Source organism: Aythya ferina, assembly GCF_964211825.1.
Source record: "Aythya ferina genome assembly, chromosome: 27".
NCBI classification, from domain to species: domain Eukaryota; kingdom Metazoa; phylum Chordata; class Aves; order Anseriformes; family Anatidae; genus Aythya; species Aythya ferina.
This window is the reverse complement of record NC_140310.1, coordinates 4,441,106-4,467,793: the sequence shown is the minus strand read 5'-3', so window position 1 is coordinate 4,467,793 and position 26,688 is coordinate 4,441,106. Positions and strand designations below refer to the sequence as shown.

Here is a 26,688-nt window from a genome sequence, read left to right as displayed (position 1 = left end):
AACCCTAGCTCAGAAACCTCTGCAGAAACCTCTGCTTGCTTCTTCATTTTCACCATAAACCAAACTCCTTCTGCCAGCTTTCCCTCTCACTCCCCGACTCTTTGCAACTGGCACCTTCCTTGAAGAAGAATAGCAAGAACGAGAATGTATAGCCGTAATAGATTTTCCCCACCGGAGTGTACGCTAAATTTAAGGCTTTGCTCTGGACACTGAATGGTTGGTCATTAACACACTTCGAATCAGCAGCATAAAACAATCCTCATAAGTGCTCCTGTGAAAAATGGTGGCAGAGATCAGAAGTGATCAGAATGCAGACGGGAGCTGCAGCTCTGGGCGTAAAAATGATTAATGAAAAATCCCCGGCATCCTTTCTTCTCTTTGCAAGGGAGGAAGCGAGCGAGCTTGACAAGAACAACGGCTCCTCGTGTGAGGAGGATAATAGCAGGAATGATATGTCTCCAGGAGATTCCCAAGGCCTTGCGCGCACGTAATAAATTGCCCTTGTCACTTTTGGGAAACTTATGAAGAAAGATCGCCAAAGCCAGCGGAGGCAATGAGGGAAAAGAACAAAAGACTCAACCCCAAAGAGCCCAGCCTTGCCTGGGAGGCGCACCGGCTCCACTCACCCCTTGCCTCCGTTTGCTCAGCAAAGTGTTTCTGAAGTGAACAGAAGGAGTTGGGTCCCCGGGCTCATAAAGTATCTGTCAGCGTGTGACAGCAGTAAAGCCAAGGCAGGGGCTGCGGGATGCAAAGCTGTGCATCTCAAACCCTGTTGGAGAGAGCAGGGGAGCTGCTGGCAAGCCCCCAGTGCTGCCGGGTGGGCGCTTGCAGCCAGGGGCCCGGGAGACTGCCCAGGATGTCCTGGTAGGTGAGGGCTCTGGCTTCGGAGAGCTTCCTTTCTTCCCAATTTCTGTCATATTCCTTACATGAATGGTGTAAATCACTTATTCTCTTCATGCCTCAGTTCTCCTGAGTTCATATGAGTTTGCATAAACCCGCCGGTGAGGCACGGAGGGATTCAGAGGCGGGGGTCACACCGGGAAAGCTGCTTTAATTTCCTGCTCTGCCTCCAGCTTCCATGTGCCGTCGTAAATCACTGAAAGCAAGAAACATGAAGATAGATGGACTTTGCAATGCTCGACTGGTGCTGCCCAAAGCACACGGGGACTATCTAAGAGAGTGCAATCAACATATCTCCAGGCTGCTATTTGGGCATATGCAGGAAAGGCAATTTAGCAGAGCAGGGGTCCTTTAGGCAGTGGCTCAGAAGTGAGATAGTTTCCCTTTGTGAGTCATTCTGGTAAGACTTAGGACCCTGCAAGTGATCTTTGTGGATTTTTCCCTTAGTGGCTCAGTGTCACGATCTCTGTATTTTAATAACGGGGATGGCAGCACTTGCTGTTAGCCCTCTTTCCCCTGGGCATTCATTTGAACACCTGCTGCAGGTGGCTCGTCCTCCCTTGCTCCAGCACCACCGGCCTCAGCTGTGAGGATATTGCTGTCAGTGCCTGCCAGGTGCATGGAGAAGATAAAGGCAGGTCCTGCATTAATGGCTGCTTTTGGGATTTCTGCTGTAGCTTCGGGACTGGCTGTGAACGGAGGGCTGGATGGCAGCAGGTAAAAGCACCCCTTGGCAGAGCAGCATGGCCACGGTCAAGCAGATGCCCCCAATTCTGCTTTGTTGTCCCACTGAGAAAAATGAAGGGGAGTGTTTTTTGCTCAAGCACCGGGTCTGTGTGGGGAGATAACAGCCTGCTGAGGCCAGGTTAGCACTGTTGTGAGTGAAAAGCTTGTTGTGGAGGTGGAGGAAGAGCTTTGTTGCACCTGGGCAGCATAAACCAGGCAGGAGGCACTGCACAGTGCTGACTGCCCTCGCCAGGATGGCTTCACCTGGCCACGCTTGTTTACCTGCTGTCATATCCCATTCATCCCGGCACTTTATGGGAGGCAGGCACTGCCCTCTGCTCCCAGCCTCAGCCAAGTTCTTTCAAGGTATTTGCCTTCCTGTGAGCATGCAGGAATAATAGTGGCCGGGAGCAGGGTCATTTATTTGGCCTTTCATGCTTCAGTGTGATGGATGAGGATGCTGATAAATAGCTGCCTCCACGAGAAGGACTATTTTTGGTCCTTAGTTCTCATATGTGGCCGTGTAAATTGTCTTCCTGCTCACCTGCCTCATGAACAACTGTTAAAGATCTCTGAATGCCAAGCCCAGGGTTAAAGCTGTGCCTTAGGATGGGAGCTGGGGGTTTTCTGCTCCCTTACTGTAAATAAAAGTGAATTTCTTCCCTGCTTGCAGTCAGCTCCTTCCCGTGGGGCAGGGACTCCAGGGGAGCACCACGAATGCCCTTGGGGGAGTTTCAGGGCTTCATATTCTGGCTGCAGCAAATCCTCGGGGATTTCACAGCCTGTTAAGTGCCTGATCCCTTGGCATCTCCCAGCTCCCGAGGCACCCTGTTCCTGAGGGACCCAGAGCTGCTGGAAGCACCAGGCCCAGGGATCACAGCCGCGTATCCCCAGGAGAAGGGCAGAGGGGAAAAATAAACAGGGAAAAATCAGTTAGAGAAAAAATTGGAAAAGGAAAGCTCTGGCATAGGAGCGGTGTGCAGGAGGCTTAGTTTCAGGGCTGATTTTCCTTCAGCTCCCTGCATGACTTTGCAGCAGTTAGTGTGCAGAAATATGTGCTTTAATTTTCTCTCCTGTTTCTAAGCATATTTTCCATCATTTTCTGTCTTGTCTAAGCCAGACAGAACTCAGGATAGATTTAGATACCTGCATTCTGTGACTGTACGTTTCCTAGTGCCATGGGACACTGATTTCATTTGGATTTCTAATTTGTTTCACAATACTGTGGAATAATTAGAATTATTAAAGCTAAAATGTTCTTTGCTGCCTGTTTCCACTAGGCGAAGCAGCTCAGACTGTCACGTCTTTGGGGAGGGGAGAGGAGGAGGTTTGGTTTTTTTACTGCCTCACAATCTTTTGTCCTTCACGACCTTTGCTTCTTTTGCTAAAATTAACATTTCTGCTAAAAACAGAGGTGGGAAATTGGTCCCTCTTCCCACTGCACCAAACATTCCTGCCGAGGAGATGTTACTCCTTTCATAGCCGTGCTACGTGGCATATCGGTTGAGGTGATCTGCCCTTTCTCAGGCTAAATCATCGTCTCTAATGTTTTTCTTCTTTCATTATTACTCTCCTCTCCTTGAAACACGAGTACCTTCTGTGTTGACTGGAGCATTACTGTCTCTGCTGGTAGCAGATGGAAAGCCAAGCTGGAGGTACAAGTCGTGTTACCATAAGAGCCAGCAGCAAAATGTAATGGTTTCTAATGTAACCCTTCAAGTCATTGACAGAGCAGTTTCTCATTTTTTGTTAAGAAAAAAAAAAAAAAAAAAAAAACAACCCTGAGGCAGAACTAAGTGTGCTGGTAAAATCCTGCCTTCAGATGTTGGGAGTTTTACAACTGGCATTGATGGATCTGGGAATTTTTAGCCCTTTTATTGGAGTAAATCAATCACACGAGAGCTTTCCTGGGGATAGGTAGGAAAGGATTTCCATACTACAAAATCAAGCAGCAACATTTTCAAAAGGAAGACTACTTCTGATAGTCTAATTAGAAACATCAGTTTGGGGTCTAATCAGCTGAAGCAAATCAGGCCCAAGTCATCTTGAGCACGTGCAAGGAAAATCAGTTTGTGTTTATTGGGGAGACCCATTGTGCCTGTGTTTGCTGCAAGAAAACAATTAAGAAATGACAACATTTTTTTTTGCAGTTTATTAATTTTAAATATTTGGTTTGGGTTGACCCAGTGGGTTTTTTCCTCTCTGCTGACGTTTTCCATTTGACCATGAGCTGAAGTTCCTGGGTGGGTGTGAAGCTCTCATGGGCAGCAGTGGCATCCTGCATGGTAACCTGCGTAAGGTTTCTACAGGTTTTTGGGAGCACCCCTGCTGGGGCTGTTCTCCCCCAGCTCAGATCTTCCATCCCTCGCTTCCCCGTCCTGTACCACCAGCTGCTCTTAGAGCAAACCCAAACTCAGGAGGCAAGAGAGGAGCTGATTCGAAGTCCTTTCATTTGCAAATTCAGTGCTGTGTCATTGGTACATCTTTCGGAGCCCTGTAGCCAGCGTGGGATTTGGGAAGCTCTCTGTATTAGCTCGTCCCACACCCTGAGCCTCCTCATTCTCTATTCAGAGCTGCGGCGAGCCTTTGTGCTCCCAACGCCCAGCAGCCGCCGTTGCATCTCCGTTCATCGACAAAGAGAAACCTTATCTTCTGATGGACACATACAGCACGAGCTGTGTGACATTTAAATCTCCCTTTGTCGCCAGCTCGGATATTTGTGCTGTTAAAAGAAGACCGTACAGCCGGGTGATTTCATTACTGCAAATGTTATTACAGTGAAAGCCTGCTTGAGATGTAATGTCACTGAAGGGAAAATATGATCTAGCAGCGAGTGTGGCCTGCTAAAGGGTTCTGGGATTCATCACAGGCTGAAAGAAACCTCTCCAACATCAGACCTGTTAATGGAACAGCTTTTTTCTTCATCAAATCAAACCAGCCACTTCCTCAAAGCCCTAAGGCTAGGAATTAAAAAGAAGATTGAAAGGAATTAGGCACCCAACTCTCGCTGGCTTTCTATTTGAGCTCCTAAGCTCTTCTCCCTGCTTTAGAAATCGTGGCTGGGCTGTTGGGGTGCTTAGTGCCACAGACACAGTGAATAGAAACTCATTGTGTTAAGAGTAGCTGCAGACCTCAAAAAGACACCGCTGCTGCATGTCGTGCTCACTGCGATTAGTTCTTGCTCCAAGAACACGAAGGAGAGAAATAATCACGGATGGGTCCTGGCCTCTCTGAAGTCAGCATGAATTTACCAGGGACCTGCCCCCAGCTCCCACCCTGATGCAGATATAATTCCTTTTTTTTCCTCGAGAGCAGATTTCCCAAAGGTTTTTGGATTTGCAAGAGCAAGAGTGGAGCTCCTGGAGGCAGAGGTGGCGCAGTGAGGGCTGCAGCTCTGGGAGCGCACAGCTCGAGGCACACGGTGCAGAGGTGATGCTGGTTACAGAGCGCGGCCGTCCCAGCACACCGGGCTCTGCTCCCAGCCCAGCGCCTTCGAGGTGCAGGTTTCCAGTGCTGATTGGCGCTATTTTGAAGATCTCTTTGCTATGCAAGATAGATGTGACCTTCATCTTGAAAGATTAGCCTTTAGAAAGCGCGAGTAGCTCAGGCTCTTTGCTAATGGGGATCGTGGCTGGCTCAGCCCTGGGTAGTTCTCTCCCTTCTGACATCTTTCCGAGCATTTAAACACAATGAGGAGCAGGTCAACAGCAAACCTCCCACCAGCTTTAAGAAGGTTTGGACTGTGCCCCAGCCTGCTCTCCTAACAAGATGTGACAAGCTGAAGTGAGCAGTTAGACAGAAAGCATCACGATTTCACAGCAGACTTTGCCAGCAACTTGCTGGGCTTTTCGACTGCTTTTTTTTTTTAGTGATTTTTTTTTTTCCTCTGTACGCTATAGCAACTCAGATCCATCCCAGGCTGCTTCTGACATTAACAAGACAGTGGATGACAGGCAGGATGCGTCCACGAGCAATTCAGAGTCTCCCCGCTAAGTAATCATAAACACTGCAAGTTTGCAACAAAGCCAGCAGCTGTCTCTCTCCTTCTGGACAAGCGCTGCTTCCTCGCAAGTTGAGGCTCTGCAGGTTTTACAGCTGTCGGACAATGAGTCTGGTGCTGTTATTTCCTCTTCCTTTTTTTTTTTTTTTCCCCCTTCCTTTTTCTTTCTTTTAATGGAAAATATCTCAGCGTTGCCAGAACTCAAGTGGCCCCCTCCAGCAGTGAATCGATAGAGCCGAGTGATGAGTCTTTAACTCCTGGCTGGCGCTGCCGCAATGGGCACCGAGGAGTTGTGTTACCTGCACATCCTCCCTTGGAAGGGTTTATTGCCTTCGATCACATTTCTTGCAGGGAAGCAGGCGTCTGTTCTGGGGCTGGGAGAGGATTTTACAGTGCTCGAATGCTGTCCAAAAGGTGCTGAGACTGGAGAGGCTTGGGAGAGCCCTGAGAAGGCTGTAACCTCAAGCTTTGCAGTTTGCTTCCTGATTGCTGGAGCCCCAAAAGAAACCTTTATCCCTGCCCTAAACGCAGGCAAGAAGAGAGTGAAGATTACTTTATTGCTTTGATCAAGAGTTGGTGCTACCTTGGATATACTGGCCACATGACCTTAGAAGCCCTCTGTGGATAAATTTTCAATGATTTTTTTTTTTGAGGCAGCCTGCAGCAGCCCCCATGGATGCAATGCTGCATCCATGCAGCTAGGGAAGAGCGTGGTGGACTTACCTTCAGTGCCAGGAGAATCATGCTTGTCCAAATCCTATCCAGTATGCTGCTGTAATGCATCTCTGCCATCCTGCACGACCCCTTTCAACAACGCCACCTTCCCACCCTGACCACTAATGTAAAGAGGCTTAATTTTCTGTGGTTATTCTGCAGCTCTCTCTGCCCTCCGTGCTCCCTCCGTCTGCCACCCTCCTCTGCGGTGGGCCTATCAAATGGCACACGTTGGATGAAATACATATTCTTTCTGTTTATTATTGAGTGTAATAAACTCTGGCGCCTCTGCCTTCCAGGTGGCTTTTGGACTTGCAGCATTTAGTGCGTGAAGTGATTGATCTCTGATCTTTAAAATAGAGCTGTGAAGACCGTGGCGAATTTGCATGCGTGTGGAGTGTAAAGCCAGGAAATAGCAGCTCTGAAACTCTCTAACCCCTGCCCTTTATTTCCTTGGGCTGAGTTTTCCATGTTTGACAGTGCGCGCGGTGGTGATTTATGTATAACCAGAGCAGCCTCCAGTGGTTGGAGCTGTGAACTTTTCCGAGCTGCCCTTTATTGCAGCTCGCTTGCGGGTTTTGCAGGGCCCCAACCCCGATTCCTCCCTGCTCCGAGCTCTGGCTGGGTGAAAAGGGACAGCTGGGAGCAGCGGGTGCCCTGCTTATTCTGCTGGGAGCCGATTCCCCTCCTAATGGAGCTGAAGGCAGCTGCTCTGTCCTCACTGCTGCACGCAGCAGTTTCTGACACTAGATGAGACGTGGGGATGTGGTGGCTGCCTGTGCCAGCATCCTGCCCCTGCTAGAACAGCAGCACCCCGCTGCAAGCAAGTCTGCCAGCTAGGGGATGTAGGAAATCCATGCTGATGCTGTCCAACCCTAGAGCAGCCTGTGGTGGTGCCCGTGGCTGGGGAGAGCTGGCCTTTACCTCTCCTGGGTGCCCACAGCTGTGCTTTAGCTGCCCAGCACCAATGGCCCTGCTCAGGGGGCTCAGCATCATGAGGTGATGAAGCCCAGAGGAAAGTGGGGTTGCAGGATTTTTTTGGGGCTGGTTCTGCATCTGGGTACATCCCTGGGGAGCAGCTTTGAGAGTCACCGCTGGTAGGAGAGAAGGTTTCAACCCCCCAGCAGTGTTTGTGCCCCCTCCGAGCCTGCAGACCCGTTGCAGTGCTTCGGGTCACCTCCTGCCTTCAAGGAGAGATGCTTCAGAAGGGAGAAGGGACACGCCGAGCCGATAAAGGCTATCAGGGAGCAAGGAGTGAGTCAGTCTCTGCTACAACACCGATGTTTATGGAAAACAAGGAGAGGAGGCGAGTCAGGGAGGTCAGCTGCATGTCTGAGAAACTTCCCTTATAAAAAGCCAGATTGCTGACACTTCTTGCTGCAGCTGCCCAGGCATTCCGAAGCGTCTGAGACTTCATTATCTAAGAAGCAGTCACTGGCTTTGCTGGGGACTTCTGGCTGCTTTACAAAGCAATTCCAGTATTATTATTGGAGTAAAAACATACCAACTACTAATCCTCTGTTTAAACGGCCAGTAAGTTCCCTGCGGGCAACTCTCTGCCAAAACGTTTATCCAGCTAATTTTATTCCATGTTGTTTTCTTCTTACTCAGATTTAACCTTTTGTGACGAGGGTTGTAGGCACTTCTGTGTAGAAGCATGTTTTTCAGACTACTGGGACCGTAATTCCTTGGTGTGTGGCTGAGGGATGTGGAGGCATCCATACCCAGTGTACGGGACAGGGCAGGTTGCTGGTGATGCTGGGTTCGTGCCCAGAGCTTCTGAGGTTGCATCTGAGACCATTACAGATTCAGCCGAAAACAAGACAGAAAATGTTCCCGTTTAATTGAACAGGAGGGAGGCAGGGAACGCCACAAACCTTGGGATGTGTTGTTTGGCCTGGAACAGCGTGTTTTGACTCTTCCTCAGATTGTTTTTCCCACCACACTCCTACTTTCTGATTTGAGTCAAACTTTTAAATCAAACGCCAGCACTTCTAAGGGGATGGAGAATATTCTGCCTGGAAAATGCTGAAGTGAAATATTGCAGCGCTTCTGAAATGAATGGTGTCATTTAGAGAATGTCAAAACAAAAAGCTTCAATTTTTTGAACTTTTTATTTGTTCTAGGGGGAAAAAAAGGTATTCCCTGACTTTGATGTGAATTTGTAAATAGATACCACGTATCTCCACACGCACACACACACACAGAGGCTTATTTTCTTAGCAAATGAAGAAAATGTCACCAAGCCCTGGCTCTGCCAAACCGACCTTAAGCGAGGGGGGTTGGACGGGGTCAATTATAAAAAAGAAATGAGGGAGCATCCTCTGGAGACAGCCACAGAGCTCCGATGTAGGTAACCATGTCATCGGCACCACTTTGTCGGCTTTTTCTCCTTCTCTGCATGCCTGTGGCTTTTGGTTTGCGGGAGGAGGAGTGAAAGCAAAGCTGGCAGCAGCGTTTCGGTGTGTTGTTGCTGCTGCTGCTGTTTTCGTCCGCATAGTGATGGGCACCTCCGTGTGTGCCTGTGCATGCCTGCATGCGGTCTCCGACTCCGTGCCCGTCTCCCTCGTTCCTCCCGTAGCCACCCATGCACGGCGTGCTATAAACAAACCTGCCTCTGGACATGCCATGGCTTAAAATAGATGTTCATACATCAGCCGTTCTCCAGCGGCGGCGGCGGCAGCAGGAAGACATGGCCGACTGGATCTGCCTGCCACCCTCGCTCTGAGCAGGGGAAGCCTCAGCCCTCGCTAAGGTAGAGTATGGGGGGGGGGCGTCTCCTTCCTCCCCGTGTCTGTCTGTCTGTCTCCGTGAGCCTGTGCTCGCTCGGCGATGCCTCTTGCTCTGCGCCCAGGCAGCCTCTGGCTGCTTCCCCCCCTCCCTCCAAGCCCTGCACGGCTGCCAGGGGGGCTCGGGGACAGCCAGGAGCCTGCTTGGGAGAGCTGGGAGCGAGCCCCCCCTCCGGGCTTGGCACCCACAGGGGGGATGCAGGTGGGGTTTGGGAGGGATTTGGGTGCTGGGAGTGCTGGGGGGGCTGTTTGGAGGACATGGACGGGGGCAATTTCTCTTCCCTGCAGCACCTTGTGGGGCTGGCACGGTGGTGTGCTGGGGGGGGGATGCTGGAGGCCAGCTCTGGGCCTGAGGTTTTGTGAGCTACATCCCTCCATAGGTACAGGCTGCTGTTTTACCAGCGGGCTGTAGCAATCCGAGGGGCTGTCTGGCTCTTTACAGCCTCGTGCTGGGGACGTGGTGGTTTTTCAGACCCCTCTGCTGCCCGTTCCCTGACGCTGCCCAGGGCTGGTGGCGCGTGGCTGTGCTGCAGCCAAGGTCACCCAAGGTTTAAGGGCCCGGCACGCGGCCATGCCAAATGCCATTTCCAGGTGGGTTTTGCCAAGTCGGGATGCCCAGCGAGAAGGAGTCCAAAATTCATCAGGGCAGAGGGGGTGGCCCGTGCTCTGTGTTGGGGGCGAGCAGCATGGGCAGCACCCCAGGGTGCCAGGCAGGGTCTGAGCTGCTCCCCTTACAGAACAGGGAGCAGGGAGGGAGACGTGCAGTGTCTCCAGTCTCCCCCTGAGCTGCCTCATGCCCTTGCAATGTTTTCCTCCTCCGTGCCTTGCCAAGAAATGGCCGGAGGCTGCTTCCTTCTGCACTGTTGGCTGCTGGCCTGCGCCTTGGGCGAGATGTCCGAGCAGGCAGGCTGAGGGCAGCCAGCCCGGCCCAAGGGTGCCAGCGCTGGGTGGCTGTGGTGGGACACATTTTGGACACCTCCCAGCCCCTCCAGGGCAGGAAGGGAAATGATCTGCTCGATCTGCTCATGTAGGGGGGCTCTGCGAGCTGGTGAGGCAGCAGCCAGCGAGCAAAACCAGGGGGCTCTGCCTGGCCGCGGGGACTGTCACTGCTCTGAGGCACTGGCCAGGGAGGTTTCCTGACAAATATCGGCATCATCTAAAGGGCTGAGAGCAGAGCCGTGTCCCAGAGGATGGGCTTTGTAAAACGAGCTTTCACATCCCCTGAAATTAACTCTTACCCACCTCAAACCTGTCCTGGGTGTTCAAATGCAGCAGCAGGGCTGCTGTGCTCGGAGGGGTTAACGCTGCCTCTCCCTCCCCACAGGCTTTTGTGCCTGGTCCGCAGGAGTCTGGGCCCCAGCCAGACTCTGCGTGGTGCCATATGGAATCCTCCACCTGTTTGGGGCTTTTCCTCCCCGATCCTGGTGGCTTGCCCGGAGCTGGCCGCCTTCCGCTGCTTCTGATCACAGGTTGGCAGCGTCAGTTCTCGAGCTGGCATTGTCCCGCTGGCAGGCAAAACCCCCGAGCCAGCTCAGGAGGAAGGTGGTCCTGTACAGAGCATCTCCTGCCAATGTGGCCTCAACCCAACTCGTGGGGCTGGAGCAAAACCTCAGCCCGTGGAGACTCAGCAATCTGGCTGCTTCTCCAGCTTCCCTGGCACCGCAAGCTGCTCCCCAGCAGCATCCCTTCTTGGAAGGGAGCGCAGGTGAGCGTGTCTCACAGCGGGAGCTGCTGGGAAGCTGGCTCGACACAGCCCTCTTGCCAGGAAGGTCAGGTTTTTGGCTGCTTCGGGCCAGCATTTCTACAAAAGGGCTGGAGCGAGAGGTCCCCGGCTCTTCTAACAGCATCTCCTCCGCTTCTGTGCCAGGACCGTGGGTGGCAGCAGCAGCAGAAGAGACCTCCAGGCCCCCCGCCGGCCTTCACGACCCCACAGGTATGCCTTGTGGGTCTCGGCAGCTCCCATGGCTTTCCTGTCCAGGTTCTCCAGGAACGGCACCAGGTCGCCGAGCCGGGGCTCGCGGGAGGAGCGCAGCAACCACCCCATCCTCAGCGTCTTCGAGCTGGAAAGGCTGCTGTACACGGGGAAGACAGCCTGCAACCACGCCGACGAGGTCTGGCCAGGCCTCTACCTGGGCGATCAGTATGTATCGGAGGGGGACAAGAACGGGGGGCTGAGGGGTATTTGAAACGCAGAGGGCCGGGAGAGGAAAGCTGGAAGTGTGAGGGAGAGGAGGACGCGATGGGTTGGAGGAGGAAGGACGTGAGCACAGCTGTGCTGAGAGAGCTGCTGTGGGAGGGTGGGAGGAGGTGGTGTGCCCATGGAGTCCGTGAGATTGACTTAAAATTCTGGCGCCTGAGCCTGGCATCTTTCCTTTGCCTCTGATGAAAATGGACAGCCCTTACACTGTCCTTGGGATTATTTTTTTTAGCGTTTGACGTTTCTAAACTCGCACACCTCTGCTCTGTTCCTCCCTGCAGAGATATAGCAGCCAACCGCCGCGAGCTGGCCCACCTGCGCATCACCCACATCCTCAACGCCTCGCACAGCAAGTGGAGGGGGGGTGCCGAGTACTACGAGGGCACAGGCATCCGCTACCTGGGCATCGAGGCCCACGACTCGCCTTCCTTCGACATGAGCCCCTACTTCTACCCTGCCGCTGACTTCATCCACCAGGCGCTGAATGAAGGTCAGTGGTAAAGATTGGTGGGGCGAATTGGGGAGGGGAGAAGCTCCTTTTGGTGGGTGGAAAGCTGGATCAACATCCTATTGCTAAGCATCGTAGAAAATGGGGGTATTTCTAGACTGGTGTGGTGTCTTCGCTCTGGACTGCCTGCTCCAAAGAGGAGATAGGCAAAATTAGAGCACTAGCCCCATAGATCACAGCCTCAGCCTGTGTCCAGTTCCTATTCAGGCTGTTTTGGGATATCCTGATGCACTGACACCCTTTCCAAAGAGGAGGACCTCAGTGCATCACGTCCCTATTAAATTTGGGGCCCTGGAGGCTGCACACCTGCAGTGCCAGGCTGCACCATGACAAACGGTTGGGTCCTCTTTTATTTATTTATTTTTTAATTGGGATGTTTGGTCTGCTGTGACACAGCCCCTGTGTTTTGCCCCCTCCCCAGGAAGGATCCTTGTGCACTGTGCTGTTGGGGTGAGCAGGTCGGCCACCTTGGTCCTCGCCTACCTCATGATCCGCCACCACATGCCCCTTGTAGAAGCCATAAAGACGGTGAAGGACCACCGCGGTATCATCCCCAACCGGGGCTTCTTGCGCCAGCTGGTCGCCCTGGACAATGCCCTGAGGCTGAAGAGGAGTTCGTGAAGGAGGATGAGAAGGGGTGTGCGGTGCTCCCCTTTCCCCCGTGCCCGCTGAGTGATAGGGGTAGGCCTTTCCTCCCAGTGCAGATGCTTGGCAGCTAAATAGGGTCCCGTGCAACCGGCCCCCCCCTCTCAGCTGAGGGGTTCCCCAGACATGCGAGCTATTCCTAGTGGTAAAGTCTAGGCCCTCAACCTGCAATCTCAGCACTTCGGTAGGCCTGATGTATCGCCTCCTTCCCAGCCTGCTCGCTCAGAGATGCCTCTGGAGGGACTCAGCCCCACGTTTCAGGTTTTTCCCTACCCCGTTTGGCTCCAGGAAGCCTTCAAGGGTTGGCTCTCCCACGTGGCAGATGCATTTGCCAAGCCGGTCCCGTCCCTCCCTCCCGGGAGACTGAAGCTGTGTGTGTTCCTCGTCTCGTTTCCCATTTGTTTTCGGTCTGTGTAGCAATGTGAAGTCGGTCTGGTGTGTGGGCTCTGGCAAACAGGCCTTTTGTCATCGTGTTTGGATGTCCTCCACGCCTAGTGTTAACCTGTGAAAATAAAGACAGCGCTAAGGAAGAAGTCTGGCTGTCCCTCGTGTGCTTTGGGACAGACTTTTTGTTCAGGCCAGGATTTGGCTTGGTGGAAAAGACGTGCCCTGGATGGCACCCTATGATGCCCACCCTATGGCCCCCTTGGGGTCTCCTGCAGGCTCCCCGGCATGGCTGGGGGTGCTGACGGTGTCCAAAACCTCCTGCACGAGGCTGAGAGATGCTGGGAGCTTCAGCAAGGCTCCCAAAAGGGCTGGTGAACAGGACCACAGGCTGCTTTGGGGTGGAAGAGCCCTTCAAGATCATCTCATCCCAACCCCCTGCCTGAGCCCAGCTTGCCCAAAGCCCACCCAGCCTGACCTTGGCCACTGCCAGGCATGGGGGGCACCCCCAGCTCTTTGGGGCACCCTGTGGAGCACCTCACTGCCCTCAGAGTGAAGAATTTCTTCCATATATCCAACCCAAATCCCTGCTCTTTTAGTTCAAAGCCTTTACCCAGGTCCCAACCCTGCGCCCCAAAACAGAGACCCCCCCCAGCTCCCCTGGAGCTTTCCCTTTTGGGGGCCACACACCCCCAGGGGAAGCTGTTTGGGACCGAGGGGGGCTCTATAGGGCCGGGGGGGCTCTATGGGACCAGGGGGAGCTCTATAGGGCCGGGGGGGTTCTATAGGGCTGGGCTCCCCACGCCTTGGGGGACCCACGCTGCGTGCGAGCCCCAACCCAGTGCTACAAGCAGCCCCCTCCCCATGCACTGGGGGGGTCCCGGAGCCCTTCACCCGTCCCCCTTTTAACTCGGGGGCGGCCCCGGGACTTGGGGGCCCGGCTTGGGGCGGGGTTTGCGGCCCGGCCCCGTTCCCCGGCTCCCGGCCCGGCCCCGCTCCCGGCCATGGCCCCGAGCCGCGCACGGCGGAGCCGGCCCGGCCCCGCGGAGCCGCTCCCGGATGCCCCCGTTCCAGTGGTGCCACGGTGAGAAAAGGGTTTTTTTGGGGGGGTTTTAGGGGTCCTGGGGGGGCTGGGAGGGGTTTAGGGGCGCCAGGAGGGGGTTGGGATAGGGTAGGAGGAGTTTATGGGGGGTACAAGGGGGCTGGAGGGGAAGGAGGGGTTTTGGGGTCAGGAGGGGTTTGGGGGGGTTAAAGGGGGAGGCAGGAGGAGTTTGGGGGGGTACAAGGGGTTTGGAGGGGGCAGGAGGGGTTTGGGGGTCAGGAGGGGTTTTGGGGAGGCTGGGAGGGAGTTTAGGGGCACCAGGAGGGGTCTGGGGGGGCAAGAGGAGTTTGGGGGTGTACAAGGGGTTTGGAGGGGGCAGGAGGGGGTTGTGGGGTCAGGAGGGGTTTGGGGGGTCAGGGGGCTGCTGCTTCTCCTGGGAGTTTTGGGGGTAGCAATGCCAGGGAGCAGGCAGCCCCCCACATCCACCCCAATAAGTTTTGCCCCCCAGGCAAGGGGTGCCGTGCTCTTTGGGGTCACCCCCCTGGTGTCACCCCCCCGGGGGCAGGGGGAAGCGCTGCTGAGGACCCTGGCAAGAACGGGGGCTGGTGGTTTAAGTCCGAATCCCAGTAAAGAAATGAAGTTTTCGCCGTTCATAGACACGTCCCAAAGGTCTGAGCAGCAGGCAGGCGCTGTGCTGGCTTGGAGTTGCAGCTCCTCTTTCACATCACGGCTCCTCCTGTTGCTCAGCCGTAGTTTGGGGCATTTTGCAGGTAATTTGGTCCGGCGGGGACTTGGCTACCCCCGCTGCGAGCTGCCTGGCACAGGGGAGCCTTTTGGAGGAAGCCCGTTCCCACATCACAGCAGACGTGACCTGGAAGCTGCATTCAATTTTGTGATGCGAAGCCCACGGCTTTTGTGTGGGAGGGGAAAGAATGGGTTTTATTTCATGACCTGCTGAGTTTTCCATTCCTGGTGTTGAAGAAGAATTGGGGTGAGGGAGAAGCTCAGCTCAGCAAAAACCCAAAAACCCAGTGCCCGTGCAGAGCTCGTGTCTGTCCCGGTTTAAAATGCTGCCTGGAGCTGGGGGGTCACAGTGGTCGAAGGTGTGCTGTTCGACCCCAAATGCTGCAGGGCCCCATGACTTCAGCCCAGCACTTTGCAGGGCACAGACCTGGATGTGGGGGGCATTTTTTGGACCGTGCATCCATTTTTTGGTCGTTTGGTGGCAGAAATTATCCCCGGGGCTCTCAGAGGCGTGTTGCAGCATCAGGGCTGGAATCGGACGGGGACGCAGTTAGGTGTCTGCTTTTCCTCTGTAGTTTTTCTCCAGGCCAGTGAGAAGGATGGCTGGGACCTTGAGAAGCGTCACTGCTCCTGGCTGCGTGTCCCGGAGGAATTAATCCTGGCCGGGGGAGCAGGACGGGGTCACCCTCATGCTGCGTGCGTTGTTATTTGGGCCAGCTCAGCACCGAAATCCACCAGGCAGCCTGAACCTGCTGGGGTTGGAGGTGGCGCAACCCCAGTGCCCCGACAGGTCGGGCTGCACCTTTCCTGCTTACACAGGGGAGTTTTTGGGGTTGGCATGAGAAAACGCTCCGCTGGCAGGGCACACCGCCTTCCCGAGCAGCCCTCGGGTAGCAAGAAGGGTGAGAAAGACATCGTGTGTCTGCAGCCCTTCTGCAGATGTCCTCTTTTCTCCTTTTTTTCACCTAAATAATTGTTGGAGCAGCTTTCAAGGCTCCTGGCTCCAGGTGCAAAACCGTCCCCGGGTGGACTGAGGCTGGTGACGGGGTTGTTTCGGTTTGGGTTTGGTGCCCCTCAGGCCTTCATTGTATTAAAACCAGCTGCCTTCTGTGCCTCCTGAGCTAAAAATATTGAAAGCCTTTGTCAGGAGAAGGGGGTTGTGCTAATTAAAACCACAGCCGAGCCAGCGCCCAGCCTGCTGCTGGGGGGAGCTGGAAGGGGCCGGCCGGGGTTGGAGAGGCCCCGGATTTGGGGAGGGGGTCGCATCTCCCCCCTGGGACCCGCTGCTCGAGGGCTTCCCCCGGCAGCAGCTTCGCCTCCCAGCCCGTGGCTCTGCTTGGAGCTCGTGGGGGCTGGAAAGCTTCTTTAGCAGGAATGAGCCCGGCTGAGCTGGCGAGCCTAAAATTAGCCTTGCCAGCTGTGCTGCGGCTGGCGGGGACGTGTTGGACCGGCTCCTCTTCGGTACAGGGCCGGGACTTGGGGCTTCTCCTCTTCCACCTCGCCTTTTCCCTCTTCTGCTGCCCCTCGGGTGCCCGTGCAAGGGATTTTTAATGTCCCATCGACAGCTGCTGCCAGCCCGTGTCCCCCCACCACACACCAGCATTACCTCATTGACTTGTTTGTTTTTTTTTGTTGTTTTGTTTTGTTTTGTTTTTTTTCTCATTCTATTTTCCGAGCATTTCTCAATCATTTCCAGTAAGGAAATGGAAAAAAAAAAAAAAAAAAAAAAAGAAAAAAGAAAAAAACAGCTTTCTTATTGTCTTTCCCTGCACCTGGTGGTCTCGAGAGCAGGAGGCAGGGAGAGCAGGACCCAGCAAACAAATCCTCCCTTTCCCTGCTGTGTGGGTGAGGAGGCAGAGGTGGCGTGGCCAGCAAAAAAAAAAAAACGTTTCCTACAGCCCAGACGCCTCTCTCCAGCCACGCAGGGTTTGGCCAGCACACCACGTGTAAACTCTGAGTAAATTCAGCGTGCACGAGGACGCAGACACCCGGCAGAAGCCCAGCTGGGAGCACCACGGGGCTGGGGGCATCGGTGTGCGTCCTGCAGCTCCCCAGGGACCTCGCTGCTCGTGCAGAGCTTTCTAACGCCGTGCCCTGCCTGTCTCTGCTGTCCCGGTGGAAAGCAGTTTTCCTCCTCTCCTGAGAAGCAGGCGGAGGATTTTAGCGGGCTGTAATTAAACCCAGAAGTGTTTCTGGAGGAGCTTTTTGATGAGCTGGCCCGGCACCCTCTGTCCCTGCGCTGCGCATCGCGGGCAGATGCTCCGCAGAGCACAGCCGGGGCCTCCGCTCTGCTTTGAAGTCCCGTGTGAGCCCGATCTGCTGGGAAATCAAAGCTCTTGCGGGGTCAGCACCGTTTCGAGACAAGCAGCAGCACTCACCCGCTGCCAGACCCCGATTTTGCATCAGCCAGCAGTGGGTTTGGTGTTCCCTCGCTGGGTGGGCACCCTGCTGCCCTCCCCGTGCTGCCACCACCCCGTGCGGTGCCCTCCTGCCCCGTTCGGTCTCTGTGCCACCCAGCACAGCCCCGGGGCTGCTCCTGGCTCCCTCCAAGCACTGACAGGCACCAGCTGCTCCGGCTTTCCGAGCTCCATCCCTCCCTAAATCCCCTCCTGGCTCCCCTGGGGCCTCCTTTCCTTCCAGACACCGGGACTTTGCCTCGCATTTGTGCTGCTGGAGAAGGGTTTTTGGGACCGTGGAAGCACAGAAGTGGCTGCAGCCACTTCAGGGGCTCTTTTCCTCTTCCATTCTAACCGCTGACTTCTCTTTCCTCCCCCAAGGGTGCTCCTGCAGTCTGGGCCTGATTTATACCCCTAAACCCTGCACGATGCCCCCCATCACGTTCCAGGACCTGCCGCTCAACATCTACATGGTCATTTTCGGCACCGGCATCTTCGTCTTCGTGCTCAGCCTCATTTTCTGCTGCTACTTCATCAGGTGAGCCGGCCACCCCCCTCGGGGCCATCCCAGCCCCGTAGGTGCCCCCGCCTTGCCCTTCCCCGTGCCCCATTGTTCTGCCCCACACCCCAGGAGCCTTTTGCCACAGGGATCTGACCCCGGAGCGGGGCCAGGCACTCCTGCAGCCCCCGTGGTCCCCGCGGTGGAGCAGGGCAGGAAGCGCAGGAAGGGGCTCCTGTTTTCCAGGGGACGTTTCGGAGGGCTGCATTGTGTCGGGCAGGGGGAGGAGCGGCGCTGCACAGCAGAGGATGTCTTTACATTGCCCTCCCTGCTCAGCCAGGGCTATTTTTAAACTCGGAGGCAGCAGCTGGCCTTTCTGCAGGCCTCCAGCCCTTCTCTGCGGGATGCCCCAACTCTCTGCTGCCAGCCCCAGCATCTCTCAGCCGCTCCGGGGGCTGCAGAAGGATGTTTCGGGGCTTGGCGTGGAGGAGAAGCGAAGGCAGTGAGGTCCCCTGCCCCCTGTGCCTTGCTGGGGCTCTCTCCGAGGCAGTTTTCCCTGGCACCCTCGCCTCAGCCAAGGTCGCGGTGGGGCTGGGAGCTGCCGGCGGGCGAGCGCTGGAAATCGAGCGCTTCCTGCGCCACCAACGACTTCCTAAGGCAAACAATCGGGGCCGCCGGCTCTTATCGCTCCCTGCTGCCGATTCCTGACGGCTCCCCAGTGCTACGGGACCAGGTCCTGCCCCAGCACAACTCAGCCCTAAATCCCATCCCCAGGCCGGGTAGGGCCACGCTGCCCTGGTGCCTCCTGAAATTTCGGGGTTGTGCTGCTCCCAGGCGGCTCTTGAAGGTGCTGGAAAGCTCACGGTGCCTTTTTCTCCCCCCTTCTCCAGCAAACTGCGGCACCAGGCTCAGAGCGAGAGGTTCGGGTACAAGGAGGTAAAGTCACGGCTGTTTCCTACACGCAGACATCGATTTGGGGCCAAGCGGGAGGTGGGGGTGCAGCAGGGACTGATGCTTCTCGTCCCCAGCTGACCTGAAATATTCAAAGGCCGCGTGATGGGACACTGCTGCTGTGCCTGAGCTCAACCTGCCCTTTCCTGGCTCATTTTGGATCCCATTGGCAAAATCCCGATGGGATCCAGGCCTGGACACGCGGTCGCTGCCCGTCCAGCCTGGATTTTTGCCAGCTCAGTGCTTGTTTGCAGTGAATCCCACTGCCCAGCTCGGTCCCGGCTGCTCCTGCTCCTGATCCTGTCTCCTTTTCTCCCGCAGGTGGTTTTGAAAGGCGATGCCCGGAGGCTGAACGTGCACGGGGTGAGCGCAGAAACCCCTCTGGGGCTCACGGGGATGGTGCTTTGGGTCCCCATTGCTCCGCGAGGCAGGACAGGGACGTGCCAGCACCGCATGAAACTGGTTGGAAATTGGGGAGGGAAACTCCCTGCCAGAAATTCCTGGGAAGAGACCCCACCACCCAGGGCTTTCCCTGGCCACAGCATCATAGCAGGAGCATAGCAGGCTGTGCGTGGGCATTTTATAGGGTCCTGTGCGTTCACACCACCCCTAACCCCCATCTCATCTCCCGCAGCAGACCTGTGCCGTCTGCCTGGAGGATTTCAAGGCGAAGGAGGAGCTGGGGGTGCTGCCGTGCCAGCACGCCTTCCACCGAAAGTGAGTACAGTGCAGCGGGGAGCGGGGATTTCCTCCCCACGGGGGTTTTTCAGCCTCACATTTCCCCCCCACACCCCTGCAGGTGCCTGGTGAAGTGGCTGGAGGTGCGCTGCGTGTGCCCCATGTGCAACAAGCCCATGGCGGGGCCGGCACAGCCCCGCGCTGGCATCGGGACGCTGCTGGACGAGCTGGTGTGAGCGGCCCCGTGTCCCTGGGGGGGACGAACGCTTCGTCTCGGAGGATTTGGGATTTCGGAGCTGGGGTTTTTAACTCATGGGGGCGTTGCGTTGGTTTTGGGGGTGATTTTTAATGCCACCCCTGGATGATCTCTGCCAGGACCGCCTGGGCTTGCTGACGGAAGGCAGAGCCCACGGCACGGGCAGGGCTGCGCCCCCGCTGCTCCCCACGTGGGGTTGTTTTTGTAGCTGCCCCCTCCGGACTCTGAGGCTCCCGTTTTGGGGAGAGATTGCGCAGTTTTGTGTAACGCCACGATTAAAAGGACAGTTTGTCAGCCGGGTCTGTGCACTCGGGGGGTTTCCGGGGCGCTTTGGGGCGGCCGAGGGAAAACCTTTATGACCTCACGATTTGTTTCCGTCCCCCAAACCGCCTGATTTTGAACAAAACTGTCCTGAAGTGACGCCATCAGCGACCCCCCGGCGCTCAGAAGGGACTGTGCCACGTCGTAACGCAGGGCGCACACGTCACGCAGCCGCGTGCCGCTCCCATTCATCATGCGCTATGAACCGGAAGGATCGGACCAAAGTTTGCAGCGCCCCACCCCAAGGCCGCGCCACTGATCCCAAGGTCAGGGCGAGCAGCGACATCCCAAACTTCCCACTTTATTTTAATTCATTCCAGTGTCCACCAGAGCTCTGCGCTCGCTGCTTCTCGTTTTGAGCCTTTTTGGGGCCAAAAAACACCCCCGTTTTTTCCTTATTACCCATGCTAATTTATTCACACAGCGCCACGCCCACTCGCCCCGCCTTTACGACAGTTGTGGTTTTGCGACGGCTGCGAGCTCGGCGGCGGCGGCGCGCTTTACGGCGGCGGGTTGTGTGTGAGGGGATCGCTGAGGAGCGTCGCGGCTTCTCCCTCCCGGGGGCGCCTTAAAAGATTTAGGGGAACCTTAAAGGGTTTTGGGGAGGGCTTAAAGGATTTGGGGAGCGCTTAAAGGGCTCGGGGAGCCAGGGAGGGGGTCATGGAGCTCGCCGGCTTCTTGCAGCCCCCTCAGGTACCCGGGGAGCGGCCGCCCCCAGCCCCGCCGCCGGCCGAGCGGGCGCTGCCTCAGCCCCGGCCGCTCACCCCTGAGGGTCCCGGGGCGCTCAGCGAGCTGGGGGCGCTCCTGGAGGCCGCGGGCAGCCGCCGGCTCTTCGGGGACGTGAGCCCCGGCACGCTGGGTGAGCTGGTGGCCTCGCTGAGCCGCTTCGCGGCGCCTCCCGAGCAGCAGCAGGAGGCTGCGGAGCTGCCTGCCAAGGACAGCGCCTACGAGGCCGTCGCTGAGCGAGCGGTGGAGGTGGGCGCCGTGCTCCTGCGCCTCCTCGCCAAGCTGGAGGCTGCCAGGACTGAAGAGACTCCGGGTGAGCCCGTGGTGGGTCCGATCCTGCGCCGTGTGGCAGCGCCCATCTATCTCTTCGCTGTGACACACGTCGTGGACCAGCCCTGGACAAACGCGAGGTCTCGGGCGGTAGCCAGGGAGCTGCTGGAGTCGCTGGTTCGGGCTACAGACTGCGGGTCGGTGGCGGAGTTCCTGCGGGGGAAGAAGGAGGACGAGGAGGGGAGATTTGTGGCCGTGATGGGGCTGCTGAAGCAGGAGCTGACCAAGTGAGTAAGGAGGGGAGGGCTGCAGCGGAGAGGGTGGCGTGTTTGGCTGGTCTCCACGGAGGAAATACTGGGAGAATCGGGGAATTGTGCTGGTGCAGCTGTGAGTGCACGTGGTACGAGCACTAGGTGATAAACATGGGACCAAGAACTTTGCAAACACTCCCATAATGGGGCGGGAGGAAGGGAAATCCTGTACAGAGAGGGACAAATTACAAGAAATGAGAGCTCTGCAGTTCCAGCATTCACTGAGTTTGTGCTCCTAGAGACACGTGGAAGCGTAACCCTGCCACGAAGCACATCTTCTCCTGGACGCTGCCTCACGTCACGCGGCCCTGGCTCAGCCACTACCTGGAGAGTGTCCTCCCCCCGTCGCTGCTCATCTCGGACGATTACCGTGAGGAGAACAAGATCCTGGGCGTGCGCTGCCTGCATCACCTCGTCCTCAATGTGGTAAGGGGCTGGGGAGCCACCTCCTTCTGTGGGTGTTGTTTAAAGGAAGGGGGTTGGGTGCCTGTTGGATTTCCGAACTTTTCTTTCTGGTTCTTGTATTAACCTCGGGATTTTGCCCTGTGCTCAATAGCGTGAGGCACAGGAATGATGTTTCTCTCCCTCTTGTTGCAGCCAGCTGCTGATCTGTGCCAGTACAACAGGGCTCAGGTCGTGTACCACGCCCTCTACAACCACCTCTACTCACGAGAGGCCCCCCTCCTCCAGGTAGGGCAGCAGAACTGAATTTTTAGCAGCCTCACAGTGCTGTGAATCAATCCTACACGGGACAGGGAGCTGAGGGCACGAGGAGGAGCACTCACGGGCGCTCCAGGCCTAGCTTCAGGCTGTTAACAGCCGATCCTCGCAGCCAGGAGTAACTCAGAGGATTTTAGGAACAACTCAAAGGAGGTGGCAGCCCTCAGGGCCGGCCTCAGTGGCTGCAAGCAGTAGCAGGCTGCCAAGTGAACTGGGGGGGCTGTGAGGGGACTTTTGGGGGATCACCCAGGCGTCCTGTCCCCCCCCAGGCAGTGCTGCTGTGCCTGCTGGACTTGCTGCCCGTCCTGGAGCGAGCTCAGCACCGGCAGCAGCAGCAGCCCAGAGCTCCCAGCCGCTCCGACGAGGTGCTGCAGCTGCTGCTGACCCACATGGAGGCCGAGCATCGCCTGGCGCTGCGGCGCCTGTACGCCAGGAGCCTGCCTGCCTTTGTGCAGAGGTGAGAGCGGCCCCCAAAACCCGCAGGGATGTGCTTTAGCCCTGGGGTGTGTCCCCTCCCTCAGTTTTGTGCTTCGTGGCGGCAGGCTGGGCGTCCTGGTGGTGCGGCACCTGAAGAGGCTGCAGCGCGTCATCGTGGGCTACCTGGAAGTCTGCGACGGCCCCGAGGAGGAAGCCAGGCTGGGAATCCTGCAGACGCTGAGGTGCACCATAGAGCACGCCTGGCCCAGGTGCTGCTCTGGGGGTAAAAGATCCTTAAGGAAGCTTATCCTAAATGTTACATCCCTTCCAGAGCCAAAGTTAGTGTTGTTTGAGGGAAAGGCCCCAAAACCTTGAGGGGAAAATCTCTGATAGGGAACAATCGTTAGCATTGCTGCATTCCTGGGAAAACCTAGCCCAAAAGTTAATCTGGGCCCTCGTGCTTCTAGAGCAGGAAAAAGTCAGGTGAAAATAACTTTGGCTAAGAGCTGAATCTACATTCTCTGCACAGCAGAGCTGCATAATAAGCCCTGTGCTGCTAATTAGGGCCCTGTGCTGGCAGTTCTTGTTATTCCACCTGCATTTCCCTCCCAGTCCAACTGCAGTTTAGCTTCACACATCACTGGCTGGTACTGCTGAGCAGGGCTGTGCTTTACCCGGCTCACAAAGAGCATTTCCAATAAGCTGCACGTGCTTGATTCCCTTCTCAGGATGCCCTGCAGGCTCCCCGAGCTCCTCCAGGCCCTGCTGAGGATGATGTGGGATGTCCACACTGACCAAGGCCCGACGCCGGAGCCGGTGAAAGCTGCCCTGCTCCAGGGGGCCACCGAGTGCCTCATCCTGCTGGATCGCTGCTCTGCGGGACAGGTGAAGGTGAGCTGGGGACCTCCTGCTTCATTTCTGCTCTCTGTCCCCTTAAAGGAAGCAGCAGGACACTACATGCAGGAGCCTGCTTCAGTAAAACAGGATTTCCAAAGATTTCCACCCACCCCGGGGTTAGTATCTGACCTAACTGATGGGTGACTTTATGTACAACCAGAGATAAGGTGCTCGATATCATTCCCTTCCAACAGACCGCTGGGCAGGGCTGATAATGCGGTTAGCCTCGGTGTGCCAGGGCTCTGGAAAATGCTGCTTTCTGTTCCAGATCCTGCTGGAGGGCGTCTACAGCAGCTGCGAGGAGAGCTGCGTGCGGGACTGCCTCAGGAAAGTGCGAGAGAACACGTGAGGAGGCACGGCTGATCCGCTGCTCGCCGGCTTTGTACAGTAAAATATTTATTTTTAAGTTGTCTTTCCCCCATCTCTGCCCCGTTAGCCTCATACCTGCCCCAAACGAGGTTTGGTTGTGCCTCTCCGAGCTGCCTGCGGGTCGCTGCAGCGGCATTCTGAGGCCAGGTTCTTTCCTGGAGCAACCTGAGCTGAGCCTCGCGTGGTTTTGGGGAGCCTTCTTCCTAAAAACTGCACTTTGTGCAGAGCTGTCCAAAGTTATTGCAACTGCCTGGGGTCAGGACAGAAACCCGGACATCCTGAAACCCTCCTTTCCTTTAAAAAAAAGAAAGTTTTTGCTCTAAAATATTGGAGAAGTAACTTCTGATGGTGCTCAGAGGGGCGAAGCTGGAGCAGATCCAGAGGACAGATGTGGTCATTCAGTAAAAAACACCAGTCCAGGAGGGAGTCAGGAGGCTTTACTCTTGGCGGCTGGCTCTGTTTCCTTTTCATACTCGATTTCCAGGTGGGGACGTTTTCTTCTGGTTGGCCCTTTCAGGGGAGTTTTCCCCTTGGATTTGGAGTGCGCTTTCTTCTCTGTTTCTTCCTCGTCTTCCTGCTCCTCTTCGCTGCTCGTCTCCAACTTATCCATGTCCTGAGAAAGGAAGAGGTGTGTGTGTAGTACCAAAACCTCCACTTTCTGCAGAATTATCCAATCCCACTTCCTAATTCCTGATCCCAGCCAGACAGCCAGGGGTACAGCAGAGCAGCCTGACTCTGCCTTGTGCTCCTCAAACCCGCTTCCACCAGCTCTGATCAATCACCAGGGACACCAGGCTGGTGGAGGTCACTTCCAAACAGCTCACGCCTGGTGTTTTATTTACCTCAAAGTCACTGATGTCGCTGTCATCTGCTTCCACGAACTCTCTTTCATCTGTTTCCTGTAAGAAACGAAGCTGGGAGCTCATCACAGCCCTCACCAGCAGGGAAAGATCGAGCGTGGTGCTGCGGGGGGAGCGTTACCCTTACCTCCTTGTCTTCGTCTTCTTCCTCTTCCTTTTCCACGTCAGACTCGCTCTCGCTTCCTTCGTCTTGCTGCTGCAGAGCTTTGTCGAAGGCGTGGATGGGGAAGTTGTAAATGTCCCCGTACTGAAAAGGAAAACGTTTTGTGAGGTGCTGAGGGGAAACAGCCAGCGGTGCTGGGGTCGTCTGAGGCCTGCATCGAGACAGGCTCAACTGGAGGTTCCCCCCTTCCTAATTCTGAAGCACGAGCTTCATAGAAAAGCCAATTTTCTATCCAAAAAAAACAAATTCACATTTCAGGGGCTCTGCCTTTTGGGGAACAAGTTTTCCAGGCTGCTCTGAACCCACTCAGCAGTCACCCCCTGCCTTCCCTTCGTACCAACCCGCACCCCCTCCCCACAGGAGCATCAGGACAGAGGGCACTGGGAGCACTTTTCCTGCTGTGCTCTGACGGGGGTGATCCCTACCGTGTCCTGCTTCAGCCTCTCCAGCAATTCCTTCTCGATGGCGTTGTCCAGCTGAGCAGCGATCAGGGCTTTCTCCTACCAGAGCAAAGAGGCCTCGTGTCAGCGCGCTCAGAGACGCGAGAACAGAAGCACCAAGAGGAGATCGCAGGGAACAGTCACGTTACCTCTCTTCTTTTCTCTCGCCTTTCAATCTTTCTGCTTAAGGGAACGATTTTCCTCCTGTGAGGGAACAAGAACAATTAGGGAATCCTTCAGCCCCCTCTGTAGCAGGTGAGAAAATGCTCGCTCAGGGCAAAAACCAGCGGCTGCATCCTCAGAAATGGGGCTGTTCTAGTTCAGGTGCAGCTGTAAAGTCACCTCACACCACAATTACATCGCTTTTAACTGGGTTTCTTTACAAGCCTGCCAAAACCTGCACCCTGCAGGAAAACAGCGAGTGCCTGGAGGGGCACTAGAGCCAGGGAAGGGCTCTGCAGGCAGCAAACCAGCACGTCAGCTCGCTCGTAGCGGCGCTTACTGTCGCTTCAGCGTCAGCTTGCGGATGCGGATGAGGTACTGCGTTATCTTGGTGAAGCGCTGCTTGCATTTGTGCCGGATGAAGCGGGGCCAGTAGATGAGATTCTCGTCTATCTCCTCCAGGGCTTTCTCGTAGTTCTTGCTCAGCAGAACCTGGGGTGGGGGGGAAAAAAGGATTAGGGTTGAAATCCAGAGCAGCAACACCCCAGGAACACCTCTGTGCTTGGGAGGAGGTCAGAGCAGATGCAGGCAGCAGCCTGATCACAACTCACCCGCTCCCACAGTCGGCTGGGAAAAGGTGCCCGCTCAATTGTCTTCATGTAGAGGTAACAGCGGCCTGGAGGGAAGAGGAGAAGAGGAAGGTGACCCCACAGAGGCACCGAACCCCCATTTATGTGGGGGGGGGGACAAAGCCGGGCGCTCACCTTTCTCCTCCCTGACGGTGGCGTACTGGCTGTTGGCCAGCGGGCAGGAGGAGCGGTTGCAGAGCCCGGTTAGGTTGTACTCATTGCGGCAGAAGCCCTGCGTCTTCGTCCTGCAAATGAGGAGGGAAACGCAGCTCGCAGGGAGCGGGCTGCCAGCTGGGGGCACCCAAATTCCCAAATTTGCCCCCCCACACCCCCAGGAGCACATCAGCCCCAGAGGCCACATCCCATTGACTCACCTGATCTTGTAGGAGCAGAACTGCTTGTTCCCCAGCGTGTCCCAGACAACCTGCGGGGACAAAACCCCAATCAGGGACCCCCTCCCAGCACCCTGCGCCCCCCCGACCCCATTACCAACCCTATTACCGACCCCACCCCCAAATCCCTCTGCCCCCCAGCCAGGCTGTAACACAGCACCCCCAACCTAATGGGGCAGGGAGAGGACACGCAGGGCCACCCCCTGGCTGCCCCCAAACTCCCCTTCCCCCCCCAGCCCCAGCCCCATTCCCATTATTCCTGGTCCCCCCCCCCCCAAAATTTGCCCCCAGCCGCCCCCACGTGGCTGGAATGGGGCGGGGGGGGGCGCTGCCCCGGCCGGACGCAGCCGACCCAACGGCGGGGCGGGCGCTGATTGGCTGCGACGCGGCTGCCTGGAGGCGGTGGACGGAACCGAAGCAAGCGGCGGACTCACATCGTCCGAGTGCATGCTGCCGGCTCGGCGGCCGAACGGCCATTACCGGAAGGGGCGGGGCCAGCAACGTCTCGCGAGAGCGGCGGGGCGGTTGCCATGGCAACGAGGGGGTGTCATGGCGGCGGGTTGCCATGGTGACGGGGCCGGG

General features: G+C 56.3%; 4 protein-coding genes across 12 annotated transcripts; 3 read left to right on the top strand and 1 right to left on the bottom strand.

Annotated features, from left to right (window-relative positions):
- Positions 1 to 1,487: 1,487 nt before the first annotated feature.
- DUSP26 (dual specificity phosphatase 26) lies at positions 1,488 to 13,012 on the top strand. 5 transcript variants are annotated; one of them, XM_084499440.1, is made up of 5 exons: positions 1,556 to 1,617; positions 8,922 to 9,095; positions 10,997 to 11,269; positions 11,608 to 11,816; positions 12,256 to 13,012. In XM_084499440.1, the coding sequence occupies exons 2-5, from the start codon at positions 8,983 to 8,985 to the stop codon at positions 12,453 to 12,455; spliced, it is 795 nt and encodes a 264-aa protein (XP_084355566.1). In that variant the 5' UTR covers positions 1,556 to 1,617; positions 8,922 to 8,982; the 3' UTR covers positions 12,456 to 13,012. The 5 variants fall into 5 exon arrangements, with proteins under 5 accessions (XP_084355567.1, XP_084355569.1, XP_084355566.1 ...); XM_084499442.1 differs by having other exon boundaries at positions 1,562 to 1,617; positions 11,108 to 11,269; XM_084499441.1 differs by lacking the exon at positions 8,922 to 9,095 and having other exon boundaries at positions 1,488 to 1,617.
- An 808-nt stretch (positions 13,013 to 13,820) lies between these two features.
- Positions 13,821 to 19,723, top strand: RNF122 (ring finger protein 122). 2 transcript variants are annotated; one of them, XM_084499437.1, is made up of 6 exons: positions 13,821 to 13,947; positions 17,427 to 17,583; positions 18,435 to 18,480; positions 18,817 to 18,858; positions 19,130 to 19,212; positions 19,295 to 19,723. In XM_084499437.1, the coding sequence occupies exons 1-6, from the start codon at positions 13,923 to 13,925 to the stop codon at positions 19,407 to 19,409; spliced, it is 468 nt and encodes a 155-aa protein (XP_084355563.1). In that variant the 5' UTR covers positions 13,821 to 13,922; the 3' UTR covers positions 19,410 to 19,723. The 2 variants fall into 2 exon arrangements, with proteins under 2 accessions (XP_084355563.1, XP_084355564.1); XM_084499438.1 differs by having other exon boundaries at positions 13,823 to 13,947; positions 19,133 to 19,212.
- Positions 19,724 to 19,844: 121 nt separating this feature from the next.
- TTI2 (TELO2 interacting protein 2) lies at positions 19,845 to 23,497 on the top strand. 3 transcript variants are annotated; one of them, XM_084499434.1, is made up of 7 exons: positions 19,845 to 21,033; positions 21,297 to 21,483; positions 21,655 to 21,747; positions 22,047 to 22,234; positions 22,320 to 22,436; positions 22,923 to 23,085; positions 23,360 to 23,497. In XM_084499434.1, exons 1-7 carry the CDS (start codon positions 20,411 to 20,413, stop codon positions 23,438 to 23,440), a joined length of 1,452 nt encoding a protein of 483 aa, XP_084355560.1. In that variant the 5' UTR covers positions 19,845 to 20,410; the 3' UTR covers positions 23,441 to 23,497. The 3 variants fall into 3 exon arrangements, with proteins under 3 accessions (XP_084355560.1, XP_084355559.1, XP_084355558.1); XM_084499433.1 differs by having other exon boundaries at positions 22,320 to 22,463; XM_084499432.1 differs by having other exon boundaries at positions 22,320 to 22,532.
- Positions 23,455 to 26,619, bottom strand: MAK16 (MAK16 homolog). Of its 2 annotated transcripts, none has more exons than XM_084499436.1 (10): positions 26,541 to 26,619; positions 26,089 to 26,138; positions 25,850 to 25,959; positions 25,697 to 25,761; positions 25,426 to 25,577; positions 25,073 to 25,127; positions 24,909 to 24,983; positions 24,442 to 24,567; positions 24,303 to 24,352; positions 23,455 to 24,073 (listed from the first exon to the last, which is right to left on the bottom strand). In XM_084499436.1, exons 1-10 carry the CDS (start codon positions 26,553 to 26,555, stop codon positions 23,974 to 23,976), a joined length of 798 nt encoding a protein of 265 aa, XP_084355562.1. In that variant the 5' UTR covers positions 26,556 to 26,619; the 3' UTR covers positions 23,455 to 23,973. The 2 variants fall into 2 exon arrangements, with proteins under 2 accessions (XP_084355562.1, XP_084355561.1); XM_084499435.1 differs by having other exon boundaries at positions 24,303 to 24,359; positions 24,448 to 24,567; positions 26,541 to 26,618.
- Positions 26,620 to 26,688: the final 69 nt, after the last annotated feature.